General features: G+C 44.8%; 1 protein-coding gene across 4 annotated transcripts in view; it reads right to left on the reverse strand.

Annotated features, from left to right (window-relative positions):
- helz (helicase with zinc finger) overlaps positions 1–23752 on the reverse strand; it is a 186608-nt gene that overhangs the window by 86578 nt on the left and 76278 nt on the right. For all 4 annotated transcript variants that reach the window (XM_084319194.1, XM_084319193.1, XM_084319192.1 and 1 more), the window contains exons 13-15: positions 16897–17023; positions 12151–12360; positions 5346–5476 (exon numbers count right to left, since the gene is read on the reverse strand). In XM_084319194.1, coding sequence (XP_084175320.1) covers positions 5346–5476; positions 12151–12360; positions 16897–17023 — 468 coding nt within the window. The remainder of the gene's footprint in view (positions 1–5345; positions 5477–12150; positions 12361–16896; positions 17024–23752) is intronic.

A 23752-nucleotide genomic window follows, 5' to 3' on the forward strand; every position in this document is an offset into this window, starting at 1 on the left:
AGGAGGAGGAGAGGAGAGAAGAGGAGGAGAAGAGGAGAAGAGAAGAGGATAACAAGAGGAGAAGAAGAGGAGGAGAGAAGAGGAGGAGAAGAAAGAGGAGGAGAGGAGAAGAGGAGAAGAAAGAGGAGAGAAGAGGATAACAAGAAGAAGAAAGAGGAGAGGAGAGAAGAGGGGGAGAAGAAAGAGGAGAGAAGAGGAGAACAAGGAGAAGAAAGGAGAGGATAATGAGAAGAGAAGAAAGAGGAGCGTAGAGATAAAAGAGAAGTAGAAGGAGAAAAAGAGTTGAGCTTTTTATACATTTATTTGTAGTACTTTGGAGTTCCACAAGGGAGTTGCCTCGGTCCACTATTATTCTCACAATACATGCTGCCACTTGGGGACATTATTATAAAACACAATGTACAGTTAGGTCCATAAATATTTGGACACTGACTAGGGGTGTAACAATGCATCGATGCATTGCGGGTCGAATCGCATCGAAGTCAAGAGATTTCATGATGCATTGAATCGCTGCCTGAAGAATCGTAATCTAATCGAAGTGGGGTCAAATATTTACACCCCTAACACTGACACAATTCTGGCTCTGTACACCACCACAGTGACTTGATTTCCAGCTTTAATTTGAGGGTATTTACATCCAAATCAGGTGAACGGTAAGAATTACAACCGTTTCTATGTGTGCACCCGCCTTTTTAAGGGACCAAAAGTAATTGGACAAAATAACAATTTATAGATAAAATGGTCACTTTTAATACTTGGTTGCAAATCCTTTGCAGTCAGTGAAGTCTGGAACCCATAGACATTGGGACCAGACACTGGGTGTCGTCCCTGGTGATGCTCTGCCAGGCCTCTACTGCAACAGTCTTCACTTCCTGCTTGTTCTGCCTCTACTGCAACAGTCTTCACTTCCTGCTTGTTCTGCCTCTACTGCAACAGTCTTCACTTCCTGCTTGTTCTGCCTCTACTGCAACAGTCTTCACTTCCTGCTTGTTCTGCCTCTACTGTCTTCACTTCCTGCTTGTTCTGCCTCTACTGCAACAGTCTTCACTTCCTGCTTGTTCTGCCTCTACCGTCTTCACTTCCTGCTTGTTCTGCCTCTACCGTCTTCACTTCCTGCTTGTTCTGTCTCTACCGTCTTCACTTCCTGCTTGTTCTGTCTCTACCGTCTTCACTTCCTGCTTGTTCTGCCTCTACTGTCTTCACTTCCTGCTTGTTCTGCCTCTACTGCAACAGTCTTCACTTCCTGCTTGTTCTGCCTCTACTGTCTTCACTTCCTGCTTGTTCTGCCTCTACTGTCTTCACTTCCTGCTTGTTCTGCCTCTACTGTCTTCACTTCCTGCTTGTTCTGCCTCTACTGTCTTCACTTCCTACTTGTTCTGCCTCTACTGTCTTCACTTCCTGCTTGTTCTGCCTCTACTGTCTTCACTTCCTGCTTGTTCTGCCTCTACTGTCTTCACTTCCTGTTGTTCTGCCTCTACTGTCTTCACTTCCTGCTTGTTCTGCCTCTACTGTCTTCACTTCCTGTTGTTCTGCCTCTACTGTCTTCACTTCCTGCTTGCTCTGCCTCTACTGTCTTCACTTCCTGCTTGTTCTGCCTCTACTGTCTTCACTTCCTGTTGTTCTGCCTCTACTGTCTTCACTTCCTGTTGTTCTGTCTCTACTGTCTTCACTTCCTGTTGTTCTGCCTCTACTGCAACAGTCTTCACTTCCTGCTTGTTCTGCCTCTACTGTCTTCACTTCCTGCTTGTTCTGCCTCTACTGCAACAGTCTTCACTTCCTGCTTGTTCTGCCTCTACTGTCTTCACTTCCTGCTTGTTCTGCCTCTACTGTCTTCACTTCCTGCTTGTTCTGCCTCTACTGTCTTCACTTCCTGCTTGTTCTGCCTCTACTGTCTTCACTTCCTGCTTGTTCTGCCTCTACTGTCTTCACTTCCTGCTTGTTCTGCCTCTACTGTCTTCACTTCCTGCTTGTTCTGCCTCTACTGTCTTCACTTCCTGCTTGTTCTGCCTCTACTGTCTTCACTTCCTGCTTGTTCTGCCTCTACTGTCTTCACTTCCTGCTTGTTCTGCCTCTACTGTCTTCACTTCCTGTTGTTCTGCCTCTACTGTCTTCACTTCCTGCTTGTTCTGCCTCTACTGTCTTCACTTCCTGCTTGTTCTGCCTCTACTGTCTTCACTTCCTGTTGTTCTGCCTCTACTGTCTTCACTTCCTGCTTGTTCTGCCTCTACTGTCTTCACTTCCTGCTTGTTCTGCCTCTACTGTCTTCACTTCCTGTTGTTCTGCCTCTACTGTCTTCACTTCCTGTTGTTCTGTCTCTACTGTCTTCACTTCCTGTTGTTCTGCCTCTACTGCAACAGTCTTCACTTCCTGCTTGTTCTGCCTCTACTGTCTTCACTTCCTGCTTGTTCTGCCTCTACTGCAACAGTCTTCACTTCCTGCTTGTTCTGCCTCTACTGTCTTCACTTCCTGCTTGTTCTGCCTCTACTGTCTTCACTTCCTGCTTGTTCTGCCTCTACTGTCTTCACTTCCTGCTTGTTCTGCCTCTACTGTCTTCACTTCCTGCTTGTTCTGCCTCTACTGTCTTCACTTCCTGCTTGTTCTGCCTCTACTGTCTTCACTTCCTGCTTGTTCTGCCTCTACTGTCTTCACTTCCTGTTGTTCTGCCTCTACTGTCTTCACTTCCTGCTTGTTCTGCCTCTACTGTCTTCACTTCCTGCTTGTTCTGCCTCTACTGTCTTCACTTCCTGTTGTTCTGCCTCTACTGTCTTCACTTCCTGCTTGTTCTGCCTCTACTGTCTTCACTTCCTGCTTGTTCTGCCTCTACTGTCTTCACTTCCTGTTGTTCTGCCTCTACTGTCTTCACTTCCTGTTGTTCTGTCTCTACTGTCTTCACTTCCTGTTGTTCTGCCTCTACTGCAACAGTCTTCACTTCCTGCTTGTTCTGCCTCTACTGTCTTCACTTCCTGCTTGTTCTGCCTCTACTGCAACAGTCTTCACTTCCTGCTTGTTCTGCCTCTACTGTCTTCACTTCCTGCTTGTTCTGCCTCTACTGTCTTCACTTCCTGCTTGTTCTGCCTCTACTGTCTTCACTTCCTGCTTGTTCTGCCTCTACTGTCTTCACTTCCTGCTTGTTCTGCCTCTACTGTCTTCACTTCCTGCTTGTTCTGCCTCTACTGTCTTCACTTCCTGCTTGTTCTGCCTCTACTGTCTTCACTTCCTGCTTGTTCTGCCTCTACTGTCTTCACTTCCTGTTGTTCTGCCTCTACTGTCTTCACTTCCTGCTTGTTCTGCCTCTACTGTCTTCACTTCCTGCTTGTTCTGCCTCTACTGTCTTCACTTCCTGTTGTTCTGCCTCTACTGTCTTCACTTCCTGCTTGTTCTGCCTCTACTGTCTTCACTTCCTGCTTGTTCTGCCTCTACTGTCTTCACTTCCTGTTGTTCTGCCTCTACTGTCTTCACTTCCTGCTTGTTCTGCCTCTACTGTCTTCACTTCCTGCTTGTTCTGCCTCTACTGTCTTCACTTCCTGTTGTTCTGCCTCTACTGTCTTCACTTCCTGCTTGTTCTGCCTCTACTGTCTTCACATCCTGCTTGTTCTGCCTCTACTGTCTTCACTTCCTGTTGTTCTGCCTCTACTGTCTTCACTTCCTGTTGTTCTGTCTCTACTGTCTTCACTTCCTGTTGTTCTGCCTCTACTGTCTTCACTTCCTGTTGTTCTGTCTCTACTGTCTTCACTTCCTGCTTGTTCTGCCTCTACTGTCTTCACTTCCTGTTGTTCTGTCTCTACTGTCTTCACTTCCTGCTTGTTCTGCCTCTACTGTCTTCACTTCCTGCTTGTTCTTCATTTTCCCTTTGGTTTTGTTTTCAGCAAGTGAAAGTGTGTGTGTACCTGTTGGGACTCCAGGGTATGGTGGTGTGTGTGTGTGTGTACCTGTTGGGACTCCAGGGTATGGTGGTGTGTGTGTGTGTGTGTGTGTGTACCTGTTGGGACTCCAGGGTATGGTGGTGGTGTGTGTGTGTGTACCTGTTGGGACTCCAGGGTATGGTGGTGGTGTGTGTGTGTGTGTGTGTACCTGTTGGGACTCCAGGGTATGGTGGTGTGTGTGTGTGTGTGTGTGTGTACCTGTTGGGACTCCAGGGTATGGTGGTGTGTGTGTGTGTGTGTGTGTGTGTACCTGTTGGGACTCCAGGGTATGGTGGTGTGTGTGTGTGTGTGTGTACCTGTTGGGACTCCAGGGTATGGTGGGGGTGGTGTGTGTGTGTACCTGTTGAGACTCCAGGGTATGGTGGTGGTGGTGTGTGTGTGTGTGTACCTGTTGGGACTCCAGGGTATGGTGGTGGTGGTGTGTGTGTGTGTGTACCTGTTGGGACTCCAGGGTATGGTGGTGTGTGTGTGTGTGTGTGTACCTGTTGAGACTCCAGGGTATGGTGGTGGTGGTGTGTGTGTGTGTGTACCTGTTGGGACTCCAGGGTATGGTGGTGTGTGTGTGTACCTGTTGGGACTCCAGGGTATGGTGGTGGTGGTGTGTGTGTGTGTGTACCTGTTGGGACTCCAGGGTATGGTGGTGTGTGTGTGTGTGTGTGTACCTGTTGGGACTCCAGGGTATGGTGGTGGTGGTGTGTGTGTGTGTGTACCTGTTGGGACTCCAGGGTATGGTGGTGGTGGTGTGTGTGTGTGTGTACCTGTTGGGACTCCAGGGTATGGTGGTGGTGTGTGTGTGTGTGTGTGTGTGTACCTGTTGGGACTCCAGGGTATGGTGGTGTGTGTGTGTGTGTGTGTACCTGTTGGGACTCCAGGGTATGGTGGTGGTGGTGTGTGTGTGTGTGTACCTGTTGGGACTCCAGGGTATGGTGGTGGTGGTGTGTGTGTGTGTGTACCTGTTGGGACTCCAGGGTATGGTGGTGGTGTGTGTGTGTGTGTGTGTGTGTGTACCTGTTGGGACTCCAGGGTATGGTGGTGTGTGTGTGTGTGTGTGTACCTGTTGGGACTCCAGGGTATGGTGGTGTGTGTGTGTGTGTACCTGTTGGGACTCCAGGGTATGGTGGTGTGTGTGTGTGTGTACCTGTTGGGACTCCAGGGTATGGTGGTGGTGGTGTGTGTGTACCTGTTGGGACTCCAGGGTATGGTGGTGTGTGTGTGTGTACCTGTTGGGACTCCAGGGTATGGTGGTGTGTGTGTGTGTACCTGTTGGGACTCCAGGGTATGGTGGTGTGTGTGTGTGTGTACCTGTTGGGACTCCAGGGTATGGTGGTGTGTGTGTGTGTACCTGTTGGGACTCCAGGGTATGGTGGTGTGTGTGCGTGTACCTGTTGGGACTCCAGGGTATGGTGGTGTGTGTGTGTGTACCTGTTGGGACTCCAGGGTATGGTGGGGGTGAGGCTGACGTCGGGGAAGAGGATGGTGTTGTCTTTGATGCGGTCCAGAGCGTACTGCATCTCACACAGGGGCAGCCGGTTCAGCTGGAACTGCAGCTCGACCTGAGAGAGACCACATACGTGTACATCAGTACTGAGAGAGACCACACACATGTACATCAGTACTGAGAGAGACCACACACGTGTACATCAGTACTGAGAGAGACCACACACGTGTACATCAGTACTGAGAGAGACCACACACGTGTACATCAGTACTGAGAGAGAGACCACACACGTGTACATCAGTACTGAGAGAGGCCACACACGTGTACATCAGTACTGAGAGAGACCACACACATGTACATCAGTACTGAGAGAGAGACCACACACGTGTACATCAGTACTGAGAGAGAGACCACACACGTGTACATCAGTACTGAGAGAGAGACCACACACGTGTACATCAGTACTGAGAGAGAGACCACACACATGTACATCAGTACTGAGAGAGACCACACACATGTACATCAGTACTGAGAGAGACCACACATGTACATCAGTACTGAGAGAGACCACCCACGTGTACATCAGTACTGAGAGAGACCACACACGTGTACATCAGTACTGAGAGAGACCACACACGTGTACATCAGTACTGAGAGAGACCACACACGTGTACATCAGTACTGAGAGAGACCACCCACGTGTACATCAGTACTGAGAGAGAGACCACACACGTGTACATCAGTACTGAGAGAGAGACCACACACGTGTACATCAGTACTGAGAGAGACCACACACATGTACATCAGTACTGAGAGAGACCACACACGTGTACATCAGTACTGAGAGAGACCACACACGTGTACATCAGTACTGAGAGAGACCACACACGTGTACATCAGTACTGAGAGAGACCACACACATGTACATCAGTACTGAGAGAGACCACACACATGTACATCAGTACTGAGAGAGAGGCCACACACGTGTACATCAGTACTGAGAGAGAGGCCACACACGTGTACATCAGTACTGAGAGAGAGGCCACACACGTGTACATCAGTACTGAGAGAGAGGCCACACACGTGTACATCAGTACTGAGAGAGAGACCACACACGTGTACATCAGTACTGAGAGAGACCACACACGTGTACATCAGTACTGAGAGAGAGACCACACACGTGTACATCAGTACTGAGAGAGAGACCACACACGTGTACATCAGTACTGAGAGAGAGACCACACACGTGTACATCAGTACTGAGAGAGACCACACACGTGTACATCAGTACTGAGAGAGAGACCACACACATGTACATCAGTACTGAGAGAGAGACCACACATGTACATCAGTACTGAGAGAGACCACACACATGTACATCAGTACTGAGAGAGACCACACACATGTACATCAGTACTGAGAGAGAGACCACACACATGTACATCAGTACTGAGAGAGAGACCACACACATGTACATCAGTACTGAGAGAGAGACCACACACATGTACATCAATACTGAGAGAGAGACCACACACATGTACATCAGTACTGAGAGACCACACACATGTACATCAGTACTGAGAGAGAGACCACACACATGTACATCAATACTGAGAGAGACCACACACGTGTACATCAGTACTGAGAGAGACCACACACATGTACATCAGTACTGAGAGACCACACACATGTACATCAGTACTGAGAGAGAGACCACACACATGTACATCAATACTGAGAGAGACCACACACGTGTACATCAGTACTGAGAGAGACCACACACATGTACATCAATACTGAGAGAGACCACACACATGTACATCAGTACTGAGAGAGAGACCACACACATGTACATCAGTACTGAGAGAGAGACCACACACATGTACATCAATACTGAGAGAGACCACACACATGTACATCAGTACTGAGAGAGACCACACACATGTACATCAGTACTGAGAGAGAGACCACACACATGTACATCAGTACTGAGAGAGAGACCACACACATGTACATCAGTACTGAGAGAGACCACACACATGTACGCGTCGAAAATATGAAGCAATACTAACTTTACTTTTCTTCATAGCTAAATCAGACAGTCAGCCAGTCTATCAGAGTGAGTGCTCAGTCGATTGTTCCCGCTGATCATACCTGCTGAGTGCTCACTGCTCAGCTCGCGTGAGTGGCGTCATCACACGCCTTGGATAATTTAGGAGTGAAATGCGAATGCAAGGCTTGAAAGCACTACTCGCAAGCCCGCCCCCAGATAATATTTACCAATCGCAACGGCCAATTAAAGGGGCAATTCGCGACGATATCATCGCAGTGTACAGCCCTGACTGAGAGAGAGACCACACACATGTAGAGCTGCCGCGGTATTGATATTTTCCTTACCGCACGAATTTGCGAAATATTTCCTACCGCCGCGGTTATTACCGCACAGTGCGCACAAAAAAAAAAAAAGTTTGAATGCATTTTTTTTTTTTTTTTTAGTAGTCTACTCTTATAGCCTGCCTCTAGTCTAATGGCGCTTTTCCACTGCATAGTACCTACTCGACTCGACCCGCTTTAGGCACCTGGTACTTCGTTCCTTTTCCACTGCAGCCAGGTACTACTCCGTTTGTCTCCGTGTGGGGAATGGGGATGCAGGCGGTGCCGCTCGCTTGTGTACACTGAAAGCTCCGTGGGCATAGATGTCCGAGGGCTTGCAGCAAGCCAGAGTTTAACACAGTTTCAATCAATCAATCAATAACAACATTAATCAGACTCTCGTTGCGTCTATTCTGCCAAAGCTAACGTTACCTCTCATTGTGTATTCTACCAAGCAAACCCGGGTTTAACGTTACCTCTCGTGTATATCGGCTGACGGTAGTATTAACAACAACAAACTTAACACATCAGCGATCTTGTTGTGACACTAAACTCTCCGCTCGGTGGTAAATTGGGTTGATGTCGGTTTTGTTTCATCAATAAATAAGGCAGAATACACAGTGAATCCATTCTTTTTTGTTTATTGCTTGGTTCTGTCGCAAACAAATCCTGAACGAAATGCATCCTTAGCGAGGCAGTAAAGATGGCGGCGCCGGCGTTCTGTTTTTGTTCAGACTGAGGCTACAAAGTGTGACGCGTCTCGCTTCTGACCAGTCAGTGGTCTGCAATGTTTCACATGACTTTTCTGGTACCACTTCTACCCAATAGGGTCGCTTGGAACCGAGTAGGGTATATCTGCAGAGCCGCAAGCCGCAAGCCAACTTTATTATTATGATAAAAAACAGCGGTGACGCGGTATTCAGCCTAACTCTGCGGTGAGCGTGATGCAACAGCGATACCGCGGTAATGCGGTTATCGCGGCAGCTCTACACATGTAAATCAGTACTGAGAGAGACCACACACATGTACATCAGTACTGAGAGAGACCACACACATGTACATCAGTACTGAGAGACCACACACATGTACATCAGTACTGAGACCACACACATGTACATCAGTACTGAGAGACCACACACATGTACATCAGTACTGAGAGAGAGACCACACACATGTAAATCAGTACTGAGAGAGACCACACACATGTACATCAGTACTGAGAGACCACACACATGTACATCAATACTGAGAGAGAGACCACACACATGTAAATCAGTACTGAGAGAGACCACACACATGTACATCAGTACTGAGAGACCACACACATGTACATCAGTACTGAGAGACCACACACATGTACATCAGTACTGAGAGAGAGACCACACACGTGTACATCAGTACTGAGAGAGAGAGACCACACACGTGTACATCAGTACTGAGAGAGACCACACACATGTACATCAATACTGAGAGACCACACATGTACATCAGTACTGAGAGAGACCACACACATGTACATCAGTACTGAGAGAGAGACCACACACATGTACATCAATACTGAGAGAGACCACACATGTACATCAGTACCGAGAGAGACCACACACATGTACATCAGTACTGAGAGAGAGACCACACACATGTACATCAGTACTAAGAGAGACCACACACATGTACATCAATACTGAGAGAGACCACACACATGTACATCAGTACTGGGAGAGAGACCACACACATGTAAATCAGTACTGAGAGACCACACACATGTACATCAGTACTGAGAGACCACACACATGTACATCAGTACTGAGAGACCACACACATGTACATCAGTACTGAGAGAGAGACCACACACGTGTACATCAGTACTGAGAGAGAGACCACACAGGTGTACATTAATACTGAGAGAGACCACACATGTACAACATCAATACTGAGAGAGACCACACACATGTACATCAGTACTGAGAGAGAGACCACACACATGTACATCAGTACTGAGAGAGACCACACATGTACATCAGTACTGAGAGAGAGAGACCACACATGTACATCAGTACTGAGACCACACACATGTACATCAGTACTGAGAGAGAGACCACACACATGTACATCAGTACTGAGAGAGACCACACACATGTACATCAATACTGAGAGAGAGACCACACACATGTACATCAGTACTGAGAGAGACCACACATGTACATCAGTACTGAGAGAGACCACACATGTACATCAATACTGAGAGAGACCACACATGTACATCAGTACTGAGAGAGACCACACATGTACATCAATACTGAGAGAGACCACACACATGTACATCAGTACTGAGAGAGAGAACACACATGTACATCAGTACTGAGAGAGAGAACACACATGTACATCAGTACTGAGAGAGAGAACACACATGTACATCAGTACTGAGAGAGAGACCACACACATGTACATCAGTACTGAGAGAGAGACCACACATGTACATCAGTACTGAGAGAGAGAACACACATGTACATCAGTACTGAGAGAGAGACCACACACATGTACATCAGTACTGAGAGAGAGACCACACATGTACATCAGTACTGAGAGAGACCACACACATGTACATCAGTACTGAGAGACCACACATGTACATCAGTACTGAGAGAGAGAACACACATGTACATCAGTACTGAGAGAGAGACCACACACATGTACATCAGTACTGAGAGAGAGACCACACATGTACATCAGTACTGAGAGAGAGACCACACATGTACATCAGTACTGAGAGAGACCACACACATGTACATCAGTACTGAGAGAGAGACCACACACATGTACATCAGTACTGAGAGAGAGACCACACATGTACATCAGTACTGAGAGAGAGACCACACATGTACATCAGTACTGAGAGAGACCACACACATGTACATCAGTACTGAGAGACCACACATGTACATCAGTACTGAGAGAGAGACCACACCATGTACATCAGTACTGAGAGAGAGACCACACACATGTACATCAGTACTGAGAGAGAGACCACACACATGTACATCAGTACTGAGAGAGACCACACACATGTACATCAGTACTGAGAGACCACACATGTACATCAGTACTGAGAGAGAGACCACACCATGTACATCAGTACTGAGAGAGAGACCACACACATGTACATCAGTACTGAGAGAGAGACCACACACATGTACATCAGTACTGAGAGAGAGACCACACACATGTACATCAGTACTGAGAGAGAGACCACACACGTGTACATCAGTACTGAGAGAGACCACACACGTGTACATCAGTACTGCAGCTCCACCTGAGGCTAGGGGCTAAGAGGAGGAGGAGGAGACCTCAACTCGACTCCCTGTTGTCTCTATAACAGAGAAAACACACCAGGGCTAGGGGCCCGTTCTCCCTCTCTAACAGAGAAAACACACCAAGGCTAGGGGCCCGTTCTCCCTCTCTAACAGAGAAAACACACCAGGGCTAGGGGCCCGTTCTCCCTCTATAACAGAGAAAACACACCAGGGCTAGGGGCCCGTTCTCCCTCTCTAAGAGAGAAAACACACCAGGGCTAGGGGCCCGTTCTCCCTCTCTAACAGAGAAAACACACCAGGGCTAGGGGCCTGTTCTCCCTCTCTAACAGAGAAAACACACCAGGGCTAGGGGCCTGTTCTCCCTCTCTAACAGAGAAAACACACCAGGGCTAGGGGCCCGTTGTCCCTCTCTAACAGAGAAAACACACCAGGGCTAGGGGCCCGTTCTCCCTCTCTAAGAGAGAAAACACACCAGGGCTAGGGGCCCGTTCTCCCTCTGTAACAGAGAAAACACACCAGGGCTAGGGGCCCGTTGTCCCTCTATAACAGAGAAAACACACCAGGGCTAGGGGCCCGTTCTCCCTCTCTAACAGAGAAAACACACCAGGACTAGGGGCCTGTTCTCCCTCTCTAACAGAGAAAACACACCAGGGCTAGGGGCCCGTTCTCCCTCTCTAAGAGAGAAAACACACCAGGGCTAGGGGCCCGTTCTCCCTCTCTAAGAGAGAAAACACACCAGGGCTAGGGGCCCGTTGTCCCTCTGTAACAGAGAAAACACACCAGGGCTAGGGGCCCGTTGTCCCTCTCTAACAGAGAAAACACACCAGGGCTAGGGGCCCGTTCTCCCTCTCTAACAGAGAAAACACACCAGGGCTAGGGGCCCGTTGTCCCTCTGTAACAGAGAAAACACACCAGGGCTAGGGGCCCGTTGTCCCTCTCTAAGAGAGAAAACACACCAGGGCTAGGGGCCCGTTCTCCCTCTCTAAGAGAGAAAACACACCAGGGCTAGGGGCCCGTTCTCCCTCTCTAACAGAGAAAACACACCAGCGCTAGGGGCCCGTTCTCCCTCTCTAAGAGAGAAAACACACCAGGGCCAGTAGTTCACCTGTAGTTCTCTGTCGGGCAGCAGTCCCAGCTCGTCGCAGCAGTTCTTGCAGATCCTCAGGAAGATGTATTCCTTGGTCTTCTCCTCGATCACAGCCTCGTAGACGCGCTCCTTGACGCCCGGAGGTGGCTGGCTGCACCACTCCCGCCCCAGTGGCAGCAGCAGGACAGAGTTCACCTTGGTCATCACCAGCCTGCCCGCCAGAGTGTCCTGGTGGATCAACGGGAAGGTGACAAGTCTCCATTTGAGTGGAGATCGGATTGGAATTGGAATTCGTTTTTATTTTACAACGAGCAAACGGCACAAACCTGCGAAGAAGAAGCATGCAAAACCAAAATGTGCCGTTTGCTCATCGTTTCGTTTTGTCATTTTTAAATATTTGTCTGTGCGCAGTGGAAGTATCTTTATTCATGGACACTGATTATTACTCCTGCAAAACACAGCTAGTGTACAGGCCATTACCTTCACTTTGGGTAAATAAAACGGCTGTTTGAAGATTTGAGAAGTGGTTCCCCATCTGCAGTGTTTAATCAGTCTAAACGCTGTATATAGCAGGCTTGTTTCACTGATGGGGCCAGCTCTGGCGGCACGGTGGTGAAGTGGTTAACACAGCAAGAAGGTCCTGGGTTTGATTTAAAATCTGTTGCGGTGGCGTACAGAGACAAAGTTATGAAAATTGTGTTGATGTCCACATATTTAGGGCCCCGACTATAGTAATAGTGTTCTGAATCTAGGTGTTAAGTGACAGGGTTAACTCAGACTATAGTAATAGTGTTCTGAATCTAGGTGTTAAGTGACAGGGTTAACTCAGACTATAGTAATAGTGTTCTAGGTGTTAAGTGACAGGGTTAACTCAGACTATAGTAATAGTGTTCTGAATCTAGGTGTTAAGTGACAGGGTTAACTCAGACTATAGTAATAGTGTTCTAGGTGTTAAGTGACAGGGTTAACTCAGACTATAGTAATAGTGTTCTGAATCTAGGTGTTAAGTGACAGGGTTAACTCAGACTATAGTAATAGTGTTCTAGGTGTTAAGTGACAGGGTTAACTCAGACTATAGTAATAGTGTTCTGAATCTAGGTGTTAAGTGACAGGGTTAACTCAGACTATAGTAATAGTGTTCTGAATCTAGGTGTTAAGTGACAGGGTTAACTCAGACTATAGTGTTCTAGGTGTTAAGTGACAGGGTTAACTCAGACTATAGTGTTCTAGGTGTTAAGTGACAGGGTTAACTCAGACTATAGTGTTCTAGGTGTTAAGTGACAGGGTTAACTCAGACTATAGTGTTCTAGGTGTTAAGTGACAGGGTTAACTCAGACTATAGTAATAGTGTTCTGAATCTAGGTGTTAAGTGACAGGGTTAACTCAGACTATAGTGTTCTAGGTGTTAAGTGACAGGGTTAACTCAGACTATAGTGTTCTAGGTGTTAAGTGACAGGGTTAACTCAGACTATAGTAATAGTGTTCTGAATCTAGGTGTTAAGTGACAGGGTTAACTCAGACTATAGTGTTCTAGGTGTTAAGTGACAGGGTTAACTCAGACTATAGTGTTCTAGGTGTTAAGTGACAGGGTTAACTCAGACTATAGTAATAGTGTTCTGAATCTAGGTGTTAAGTGACAGGGTTAACTCAGACTATAGTAATAGTGTTCTAGGTGTTAAGTGACAGGGTTAACTCAGACTATAGTAATAGTGTCCTGAATCTAGGTGTTAAGTGACAGGGTTAACTCAGACTATAGTAATAGTGTTCTGAATCTAGGTGTTAAGTGACAGGGTTAACTCAGACTATAGTAATAGTGTCCTGAATCTAGGTGTTAAGTGACAGGGTTAACTCAGACTATAGTAATAGTGTTCTGAATCTAGGTGTTAAGTGACAGGGTTAACTCAGACTATAGTAATAGTGTTCTGAATCTAGGTGTTAAGTGACAGGGTTAACTCAGACTATAGTGTTCTAGGTGTTAAGTGACAGGGTTAACTCAGACTATAGTGTTCTAGGTGTTAAGTGACAGGGTTAACTCAGACTATAGTGTTCTAGGTGTTAAGTGACAGGGTTAACTCAGACTATAGTGTTCTAGGTGTTAAGTGACAGGGTTAACTCAGACTATAGTGTTCTAGGTGTTAAGTGACAGGGTTAACTCAGACTATAGTGTTCTAGGTGTTAAGTGACAGGGTTAACTCAGACTATAGTGTTCTAGGTGTTAAGTGACAGGGTTAACTCAGACTATAGTGTTCTAGGTGTTAAGTGACAGGGTTAACTCAGACTATAGTGTTCTAGGTGTTAAGTGACAGGGTTAACTCAGACTATAGTGTTCTAGGTGTTAAGTGACAGGGTTAACTCAGACTATAGTGTTCTAGGTGTTAAGTGACAGGGTTAACTCAGACTATAGTGTTCTAGGTGTTAAGTGACAGGGTTAACTCAGACTATAGTGTTCTAGGTGTTAAGTGACAGGGTTAACTCAGACTATAGTGTTCTAGGTGTTAAGTGACAGGGTTAACTCAGACTATAGTGTTCTAGGTGTTAAGTGACAGGGTTAACTCAGACTATAGTGTTCTAGGTGTTAAGTAAGTAAGTAAGTAAGTAAGTAAGTATTTATAAAGCACCTTTCATACATGTCATGTAGCTCAAAGTGCTGTACACAATTATAGGCATATATAACGATAAAAGCAATAAAGTCATAGTGATCAGTTAAGATCAATGTTAAAAAAAAATAATAATAATAATAATAATAATAGTAACGTAAAAATGAAAATAACGTAAAAACAGTCATTTGCTTACCAGTTTGGGAGAACAGGTCCGCACAAACATTTCCGCTCAGTAGCAACCGGAAATGCACTAAACCAATGCACTTGTATGGTAGGTAGCAATGTTTAGGTCTTATAATGCTAGTGTAGTTACGTTTTTATCATTGGTCATAGTTGGGTCCATAGTGCTTTACCAAGTCCCACGGATCCATCAGTGGCCGTGTATTGTGTGCGTATGTACCCGTTCGCTCATGTGGTCAGTGGCCAGAGTTGGGTCCACAGGACTTATCCAAGTCCCATGGACCCATCAGTGGCCGCGTCTTGTGGTAGAAAGAAAGAAAAAGAAAAACGCATAAAGAAAACAGTCTAAAGTTTGAAAGTTTGGGAGGTCCGCAAAAACACGCCTTCAGCTCAGAAGCTGAGGTGTGTCAAAAACGTTTGAAAAACTGGAGGCGTGTCTCCTATTGTACCCATTCCTTCATCTAAAAAGTTTGAAAGTTTGGGAGGTCCGCAAAAACACTCCTTCAGCTCAGAAGCTGAGGCGTGTCAAAAACTTTTGAAAAACTGGAGGCGTGTCTCCTATGTACCCGTTCCTTCATCTAAAAAGTTGGGTCCACAAGGCTTATCCTAGCCTCATGGATCCATCAGGTTTTTCCAAGCCATAACTATTTGTAAGCTAGACTGTATAGGTACGTTTTTAATTTTCCTTTAAAAATGTGTATAGAGCTGGCGTTTCTGATGTGTGTTGGTAGTGTGTTCCATAGTTTTGGGGCATAGTTGGCAAATGCCATACTTCCTATCCTTTTTTGGTTTCTGGGCGTGTCTAGTAAACCTGTAGTGGATGACCGTAGCGTTCTTGAGGGCAGATAACTAACTAGGGAATTTGCTATGTATTTTGGGCCTTGCTCATTAAGAGCTTTATATGTTAGGAAAAGGACCTTAAAATCAATTCTATGAGTTATTGGAAGCCAGTGACAGGGTTAACTCAGACTATAGTGTTCTAGGTGTTAAGAGACAGGGTTAACTCAGACTATAGTGTTCTAGGTGTTAAGTGACAGGGTTAACTCAGACTATAGTGTTCTAGGTGTTAAGTGACAGGGTTAACTCAGACTATAGTGTTCTAGGTGTTAAGTGACAGGGTTAACTCAGACTATAGTGTTCTAGGTGTTAAGTGACAGGGTTAACTCAGACTATAGTGTTCTAGGTGTTAAGAGACAGGGTTAACTCAGACTATAGTGTTCTAGGTGTTAAGTGACAGGGTTAACTCAGACTATAGTGTTCTAGGTGTTAAGTGACAGGGTTAACTCAGACTATAGTGTTCTAGGTGTTAAGTGACAGGGTTAACTCAGACTATAGTGTTCTAGGTGTTAAGTGACAGGGTTAACTCAGACTATAGTGTTCTAGGTGTTAAGTGACAGGGTTAACTCAGACTATAGTGTTCTAGGTGTTAAGTGACAGGGTTAACTCAGACTATAGTGTTCTAGGTGTTAAGAGACAGGGTTAACTCAGACTATAGTGTTCTAGGTGTTAAGAGACAGGGTTAACTCAGACTATAGTGTTCTAGGTGTTAAGTGACAGGGTTACCTCAGACTAGGGCTGAACGGAATGATGCAATTATCAAATCGCAAAAAAATTAAATCGCAATTCTTTTGTATTATTTCTTTTTTTAACCAGGAAGTCCCATTGAGATACAAGATCGGTTTGGGAGAGGGAGGTAAGGGGTTTTAGATTGTGTGTTGTGAAGTTTAGACTTCAGAGAGGGAGAGTAAAGTACAGAAAAAAAGGTACCGTTGGGTACCGGTATCGATTCCCAGGTAAAAAGAAACATTTTCAGGCTCGGTGTCCCGAACAGACCCACCGCGTAGGCCAGTTGCAAGCCGCATTTTACAATAAACCTCTGTGTGGCTGCTTAAAAAAAAGTATTATAATCGCAAATGTAATCGCAATCGCAATATCGGTCAGAAAAATCGCAATTCGATTATTTCCCAAAATGGTGCAGCCCTACCTCAGACAGCGTCTCCGTCAGCTTGAAGCGGGCGAACAGCTGGCCGCTCAGGGCGTACTTGGCTCCCCCGGAGATACCAGTGAGCATGAAACTGGTGACGAGCTGGAGGTTCACCTTGATGTTGAACCTGCGGACACAGAGGGTAACGGAGATGTGGTTATAATTACAGAAGGTGTGGTTATAATTACAGAAGGTGTGGTTATAATTACAGAAGGTGTGGTTATAATTACAGAAGGTAATGGAGGTGTGGTTATAATTACAGAAGGTAATGGAGGTGTGGTTATAATTACAGAAGGTGTGGTTATAATTACAGAAGGTGTGGTTATAATTACAGAAGGTGTGGTTATAATTACAGAAGGTAATGGAGGTGTGGTTATAATTACAGAAGGTAATGGAGGTGTGGTTATAATTACAGAAGGTGTGGTTATAATTACAGAAGGTGTGGTTATAATTACAGAAGGTAATGGAGGTGTGGTTATAATTACAGACGGTAATGGAGGTGTGGTTATAATTACAGAAGGTGTGGTTATAATTACAGAAGGTGTGGTTATAATTACAGAAGGTAATGGAGGTGTGGTTATAATTACAGAAGGTGTGGTTATAATTACAGAAGGTAATGGAGGTGTGGTTATAATTACAGAAGGTAATGGAGGTGTGGTTATAATTACAGAAGGTGTGGTTATAATTACAGAAGGTGTGGTTATAATTACAGAAGGTAATGGAGGTGTGGTTATAATTACAGAAGGTGTGGTTATAATTACAGAAGGTAATGGAGGTGTGGTTATAATTACAGAAGGTAATGGAGGTGTGGTTATAATTACAGAAAGTGTGGTTATAATTACAGAAGGTGTGGTTATAATTACAGAAGGTGTGGTTATAATTACAGAAGGTGTGGTTATAATTACAGAAGGTAATGGAGGTGTGGTTATAATTACAGAAAGTGTGGTTATAATTACAGAAGGTGTGGTTATAATTACAGAAGGTGTGGTTATAATTACAGAAGGTAATGGAGGTGTGGTTATAATTACAGAGGGTAATGGAGGTGTGGTTATAATTACAGAGGGTAATGGAGGTGTGGTTATAATTACAGAGGGTAATGGAGGTGTGGTTATAATTAGGAATGCATACATCACTAAATTAGATGGATCGGGTAACGGTAAAAAAAAAGATATAGAATTTTTTTTATAATATTTTTTTAATAATAAGAAATAAAAGAAATAACAAAACAGTACATTTATATCTATGTGTTAATTTGTTACATTTAGTTTCACTAAGTTAGGAAAGTAATGTTTTAAGTCAAGCCTGATGTTGCCTTGCACTAAATAATGATCCCAATCTCTTCCATACAGTTTATTAATTGAACGATGGGTATTTACTAAGGATGTCCGATATTATCGCGATATTGGCATTAAAATGTGATATAGAAAATTATCGGTATCGGTAAAAAAATAAAAAAATATTTTTTTTACATTTATTTAACCTTTATTTACCCAGGCAAGCAAGTAAGAACAAATTCAGATTTTATTTATTGTCAAAAGTATGCATAATGTTGTGTTAATTCCACTACAAGAGATATTCCACAGCATTCCACATGCTGACGCGTTAGACGCACTGAGTTTTTATTTAAACTCAAGGGAGGTATCACACCCCTCCACAGAAGCGCTAGTTAATCTAGCCGACCTAGTTCTAACGAAGAATTATGTTAGATTCCAAGATAAATACTACTTGCAAAACAGAGGCCTCAGCATGGGCTCGCCAGCCGCTGTGAACCTAGCCAACCTGTATATGTCCAAGTACGAGTTGGATCACATTTTTAATAATAACCCGTTTGAGAAATATGTCAAATCCTATATGCGCTACATTGATGATTTATTTTTTATTTGGTCTGGTTCATCGTCTGATCTTTATGCCTTTCTTGAGTACTTGAACACCTGTAGAGAAACTATAAAGTTTACATTGAAGTTTGATATGCATACTATACCTTTCCTCGATGTTCTGATAAAAAAAAGCCCCTAATGGTATTTCATTACACACAGATGTCTTCAAAAGGGAGACAGACCGTAACTCGTTCTTACATTATTCCAGTTACCACACCCCTGCTTTGAAGAATAGTCTACCTTTTAGCCAAATCGTTCGTTATAGGAGAATTTGTGACACGGAAGACAGATTTATTGCTCAAGCAGAGGTTCTCCGTGGGAGTTTTCATGAAAGAGGCTACAGTGACGTATTGACACTTAAAGCCCTGGACAAAACCAAACTGATCGATAGGGCCACGTTGTTTACCCCCAAAAAGAAAAATGAAAACTCAGACAAAGTATCTTTTGTTTCTACTTATAGTCCTATCACGAGAGACATACGTAGCATTGTCAATAAATATTGGCATATTCTACAGTCTGATCCCCTAACAGGGGCAGCGTTTCAACATTCGCCTAATTATTTTTACAAAAGACAAGCGAATCTATCTAACCTTCTAGTCAAAACTGACTTGCCCATAAGGAAACCCACTCATTTTATGTCCAATATCCCAGATGGTAATTTCCCCTGTCAAGCCTGTGTACAATGTCAAGGCATGATCAAAGAAAATGTTTACACACACCCAAAAACGGGCAAAAGTATACCCGTTAAAGGACGTATTACGTGTAATTCCTCAAATCTGGTGTATCTGCTGAAATGTCTGTGTAATTTTTCTTATGTGGGTAAAACAACTAGAGCCTTTAAATCGAGAATCAGTGAACACAAATGTTCAGTGAGAAATTCAGATGTCAAGTCTTCGGTAGCTAGACATTTTTCCAAATGCAAACATGCCGTTAATGATCTCAAATACATGGGACTAGAGTTAGTACTCAGGCCCTCTAGAGGGGGAGACAGGCACAAGTTACTATTGCAACGTGAATGTTATTATATTCACCTGTTCAATTGCATCAAACCAAGGGGAATGAATGAAGAGAACGCTTTAACCTGTTTCCTTTAAGCGCCTTATACCATTATTATTATTTCACGTTTAATTATGATTGTTGTTTTTAAGCAAGAGTTATGGTTTTCCAAGGTTGCTCATATGAGAATTCACTACCACACTTTTTTATTATACTTTTTTGAGGACATAGAAATCGAAGTATATGTCTGCATATTATACATTATTGTATTGTCATTGTCCACAGTGTTGCTAAGTCCAAGTGAACAACTAAATAACACAAACCTCTGTTTTATTAACCCTTTCTCTGCTGCACTACCAAACTGTTAACCCTGTCTGTTGTGTGGCAGTGAAAGGATTAATTAATTAATTAATTCTGTCATTATTATGGGGGTGGAAAGGAGTAAGTGGCACAGGTTGGATTCCACTCTTCTGTCTACACAGGGATTGCGAGGTTAGACTTTGATTGCGTTGGTAAGCGGTGTTGGAATCACTAATAGCTTCATTTCTCCCCCCCCCCCCCCCCCCCCGCTGTGGGGAGCAGCAGGTGCCAAAAATGATATATTATATTTATTAAAATAAACACATTTAAAAAAAGTCACCTCGGAGATATGATCCTTTAATAACACAGACCTGGTGAGCTGAGCTGTGTGTGTGAGAGAGACCCGTGGGCACGCACGCGCGCACACACACACACACACACACGCACGCGCACACACACTCTATTGTGGAAGCTCACGTCTGACCCCTGGTGGTGGACTGGGTTCTTACACAGCAGAACATTCTTCAGAAACTCTTCAGATTCAGTTTTATTCCCTTTTTTCTTTACCATTATTCCTAAGGAAGGCTGAATGTGCAGACGTCACTGCTTCACACCTGGGGTACAACACACAGTCTGACACTGTTGGACCACTTTAACACCTGGGGTATTGTCGAAGTGAAAGGGGTTAACCCTTTGGTAGTGTGGTAGTGAAAGGGTTAACCTTCTGTAGTGTGGTAGTGAAAGGGTTAACCTTCTGTAGTGTGGTAGTGAAAGGGTTAACCTTCCGTAGTGTGGTAGTGAAAGGTTAACCTTCTGTAGTGTGGTAGTGAAAGGTTAACCCTTTGGTAGTGTGGCAGTGAAAGGGTTAACCTTATGTAGTGTGGCAGTGAAAGGGTTAACCTTCTGTAGTGTGACAGTGAAAGGTTAACCCTTTGGTAGTGTGGCAGTGAAAGGGTTAACCTTCTGTAGTGTGGTAGTGAAAGGTTAACCTTCTGTAGTGTGGTAGTGAAAGGTTAACCCTTTGGTAGTGTGGCAGTGAAAGGGTTAACCTTCTGTAGTGTGGCAGTGAAAGGGTTAACCTTCCGTAGTGTGGTAGTGAAAGGTTAACCTTCTGTAGTGTGGTAGTGAAAGGTTAACCCTTTGGTAGTGTGGCAGTGAAAGGGTTAACCTTATGTAGTGTGGCAGTGAAAGGGTTAACCTTCTGTAGTGTGACAGTGAAAGGTTAACCCTTTGGTAGTGTGGCAGTGAAAGGGTTAACCTTCTGTAGTGTGGTAGTGAAAGGTTAACCTTCTGTAGTGTGGTAGTGAAAGGTTAACCCTTTGGTAGTGTGGCAGTGAAAGGGTTAACCTTCTGTAGTGTGGCAGTGAAAGGGTTAACCTTCTGTAGTGTGGCAGTGAAAGGGTTAACCTTCTGTAGTGTGGTAGTGAAAGGTTAACCTTCTGTAGTGTGGCAGTGAAAGGGTTAACCCTTTGGTAGTGTGGCAGTGACTTTGGTAGTGTGGCAGTGAAGGGGTTAACCCTTTGGTAGTGCAACAGTGAAAGGGTTAACCCTTTGGTAGTGTGGCAGTGAAAGGGTTAACCCTTTGGTAGTGTGGCAGTGAAAGGGTTAACCCTTTGGTAGTGTGGCAGTGAAAGGGTTAACCCTTTGGTAGTGTGGCAGTGAAAGGGTTAACCTGAGGGGTACAATTCCCTGACTGTATTACTAGATATGATACTTACTACCACTACCTTTGTACTTAATATTCGGCCACCCAGTACACGGCATAAATATATTATGATGAACACTGTCACGTAGATGAAACGGATCCAACACAAATGTACGAATTAGAAATAGGTCTTTATTTCTACACAGCGATGGTGTGCACTTAATCAAATCAATCACATTTATGAATGGGAATTAGTATGCACTTTTATGGCAAGAGTATTCGTCGGTATATCAATAGAGAATGTCCAATCTCTGAAGGCGCAGGTGGTACATATACGACCTGGAATAGTTTAAGGAATAACAGCAATGATACTTTAATGATTATATACTGGATACACTAGGGGGGGTTAATCCGGTCGCTTGTAAGCCGACAGGAGTAGGAGGGGGGGGGGGGTAGAATCCGGCTGCCTCATCCGGCCAAGGGTATCCCAGGTGAACCCACTGTAGTGCCGTTCAATGCGCCGGCGATCCTTGGACCACAGATGAAAGCAGGTGGACTCTTTGTGGGCCGGCGTTCTCCGGTCCACGGAGGAGAGACGTGAAGCGACCTCGTCTTGCAGAGCGTCTCCTCACCTTGCGTCCTCTCCAGGGGGGGGGTTCCAACACACGGCAGTGTCGGGGGTCTTTATCCATGGAATAATCAAAGTATACAAAGCATAATCCGTGCCTGGGAAGGCGGGCTGTCGTCGGTAGAATAATCCGGTATACAGGTCCACTCGCTCGTCGGCTCTGGGGCTCCTCGGGTGCAGCTTCACGTGGGGTCAACCACCCTGGATAAGCAGCCAGTTCTTTGCCCGAAACGATGGGGTACTGACTACGGTAGTATTCTCACCGCACGAAGCACTATATATTAACAGACTATTATTAGCTTAATAGACTACGTCCAACTCGACGATATAGTGCCAAATATGACTATTCAAATATTAATATACACGATGTCTCAATACCGATGGTAGGCGAACTTGGCCTTACTCCCACACGTGGCGTCGCGGGGAGGCTTTACGTCTGTGACTCTATTGGAGGGTAAGAAACTGGACTGAAAAGGAAGTCCTACTTTAGTAGCGCAGTATATATACGCACTATGAACAAATAGTCCCATTAGTGGTGCGGTAGTCAGATTCCTACGCGGAACTAGGACTTGTTCGTACATGTGGAGCGGTACGTTTGAACTGGGTCTGAGGGGTATGGCAGCCTGGCACCAAGGTCTCGACCAATAGTAGAATGGAGACTATTATGGGATGTTCAGTAGGCTAGAATGGATATTCAATGCATATTGTACAAGGAATATACAAGGGATATCAGGGAATATTAGAGAATATACAAATACAATTAAATATATATATATAAATAAATATATATATTCGGTTTAATCTGGCCCTTCACAACACTTTGGTAGTGTGGCAGTGAAAGTGGTAACCTTCTGTAGTGTGGCAGTGAAAGGGTTAACCCTTTGGTAGTGTGGTAGTGAAAGGGTTAACCTTCTGTAGTGACAGTGAAAGGGTTAACCCTTTGGCGGTGTGGCAGTGAAAGGGTTAACCTTCTGTAGTGTGGTAGTGAAAGGTTAACCTTCTGTAGTGTGGCAGTGAAAGGTTAACCTTCTGTAGTGTGGTAGTGAAAGGTTAACCTTCTGTAATGTGGTAGTGAAAGGGTTAACCTTCTGTAGTGTGGTAGTGAAAGGGTTAACCCTTTGGTAGTGTGGCAGTGAAAGGGTTAACCTTCTGTAGTATGGTAGTGAAAGGTTAACCTTCTGTAGTGTGGCAGTGAAAGGTTAACCTCCTGTAGTGTGGTAGTGAAAGGGTTAACCCTTTGGTAGTGTGGTAGTGAAAGGTTAACCTTCTGTAGTGTGGTAGTGAAAGGTTAACCTTCTGTAGTGTGGCAGTGAAAGGTTAACCTTCTGTAGTGTGGTAGTGAAAGGGTTAACCCTTTGGTAGTGTGGTAGTGAAAGGTTAACCTTCTGTAGTGTGGTAGTGAAAGGTTAA

The sequence above is a fragment of the Notolepis coatsorum genome, assembly GCF_963971535.1.
Source record: "Notolepis coatsorum genome assembly, chromosome: 7".
Lineage (NCBI taxonomy): Eukaryota > Metazoa > Chordata > Actinopteri > Aulopiformes > Paralepididae > Notolepis > Notolepis coatsorum.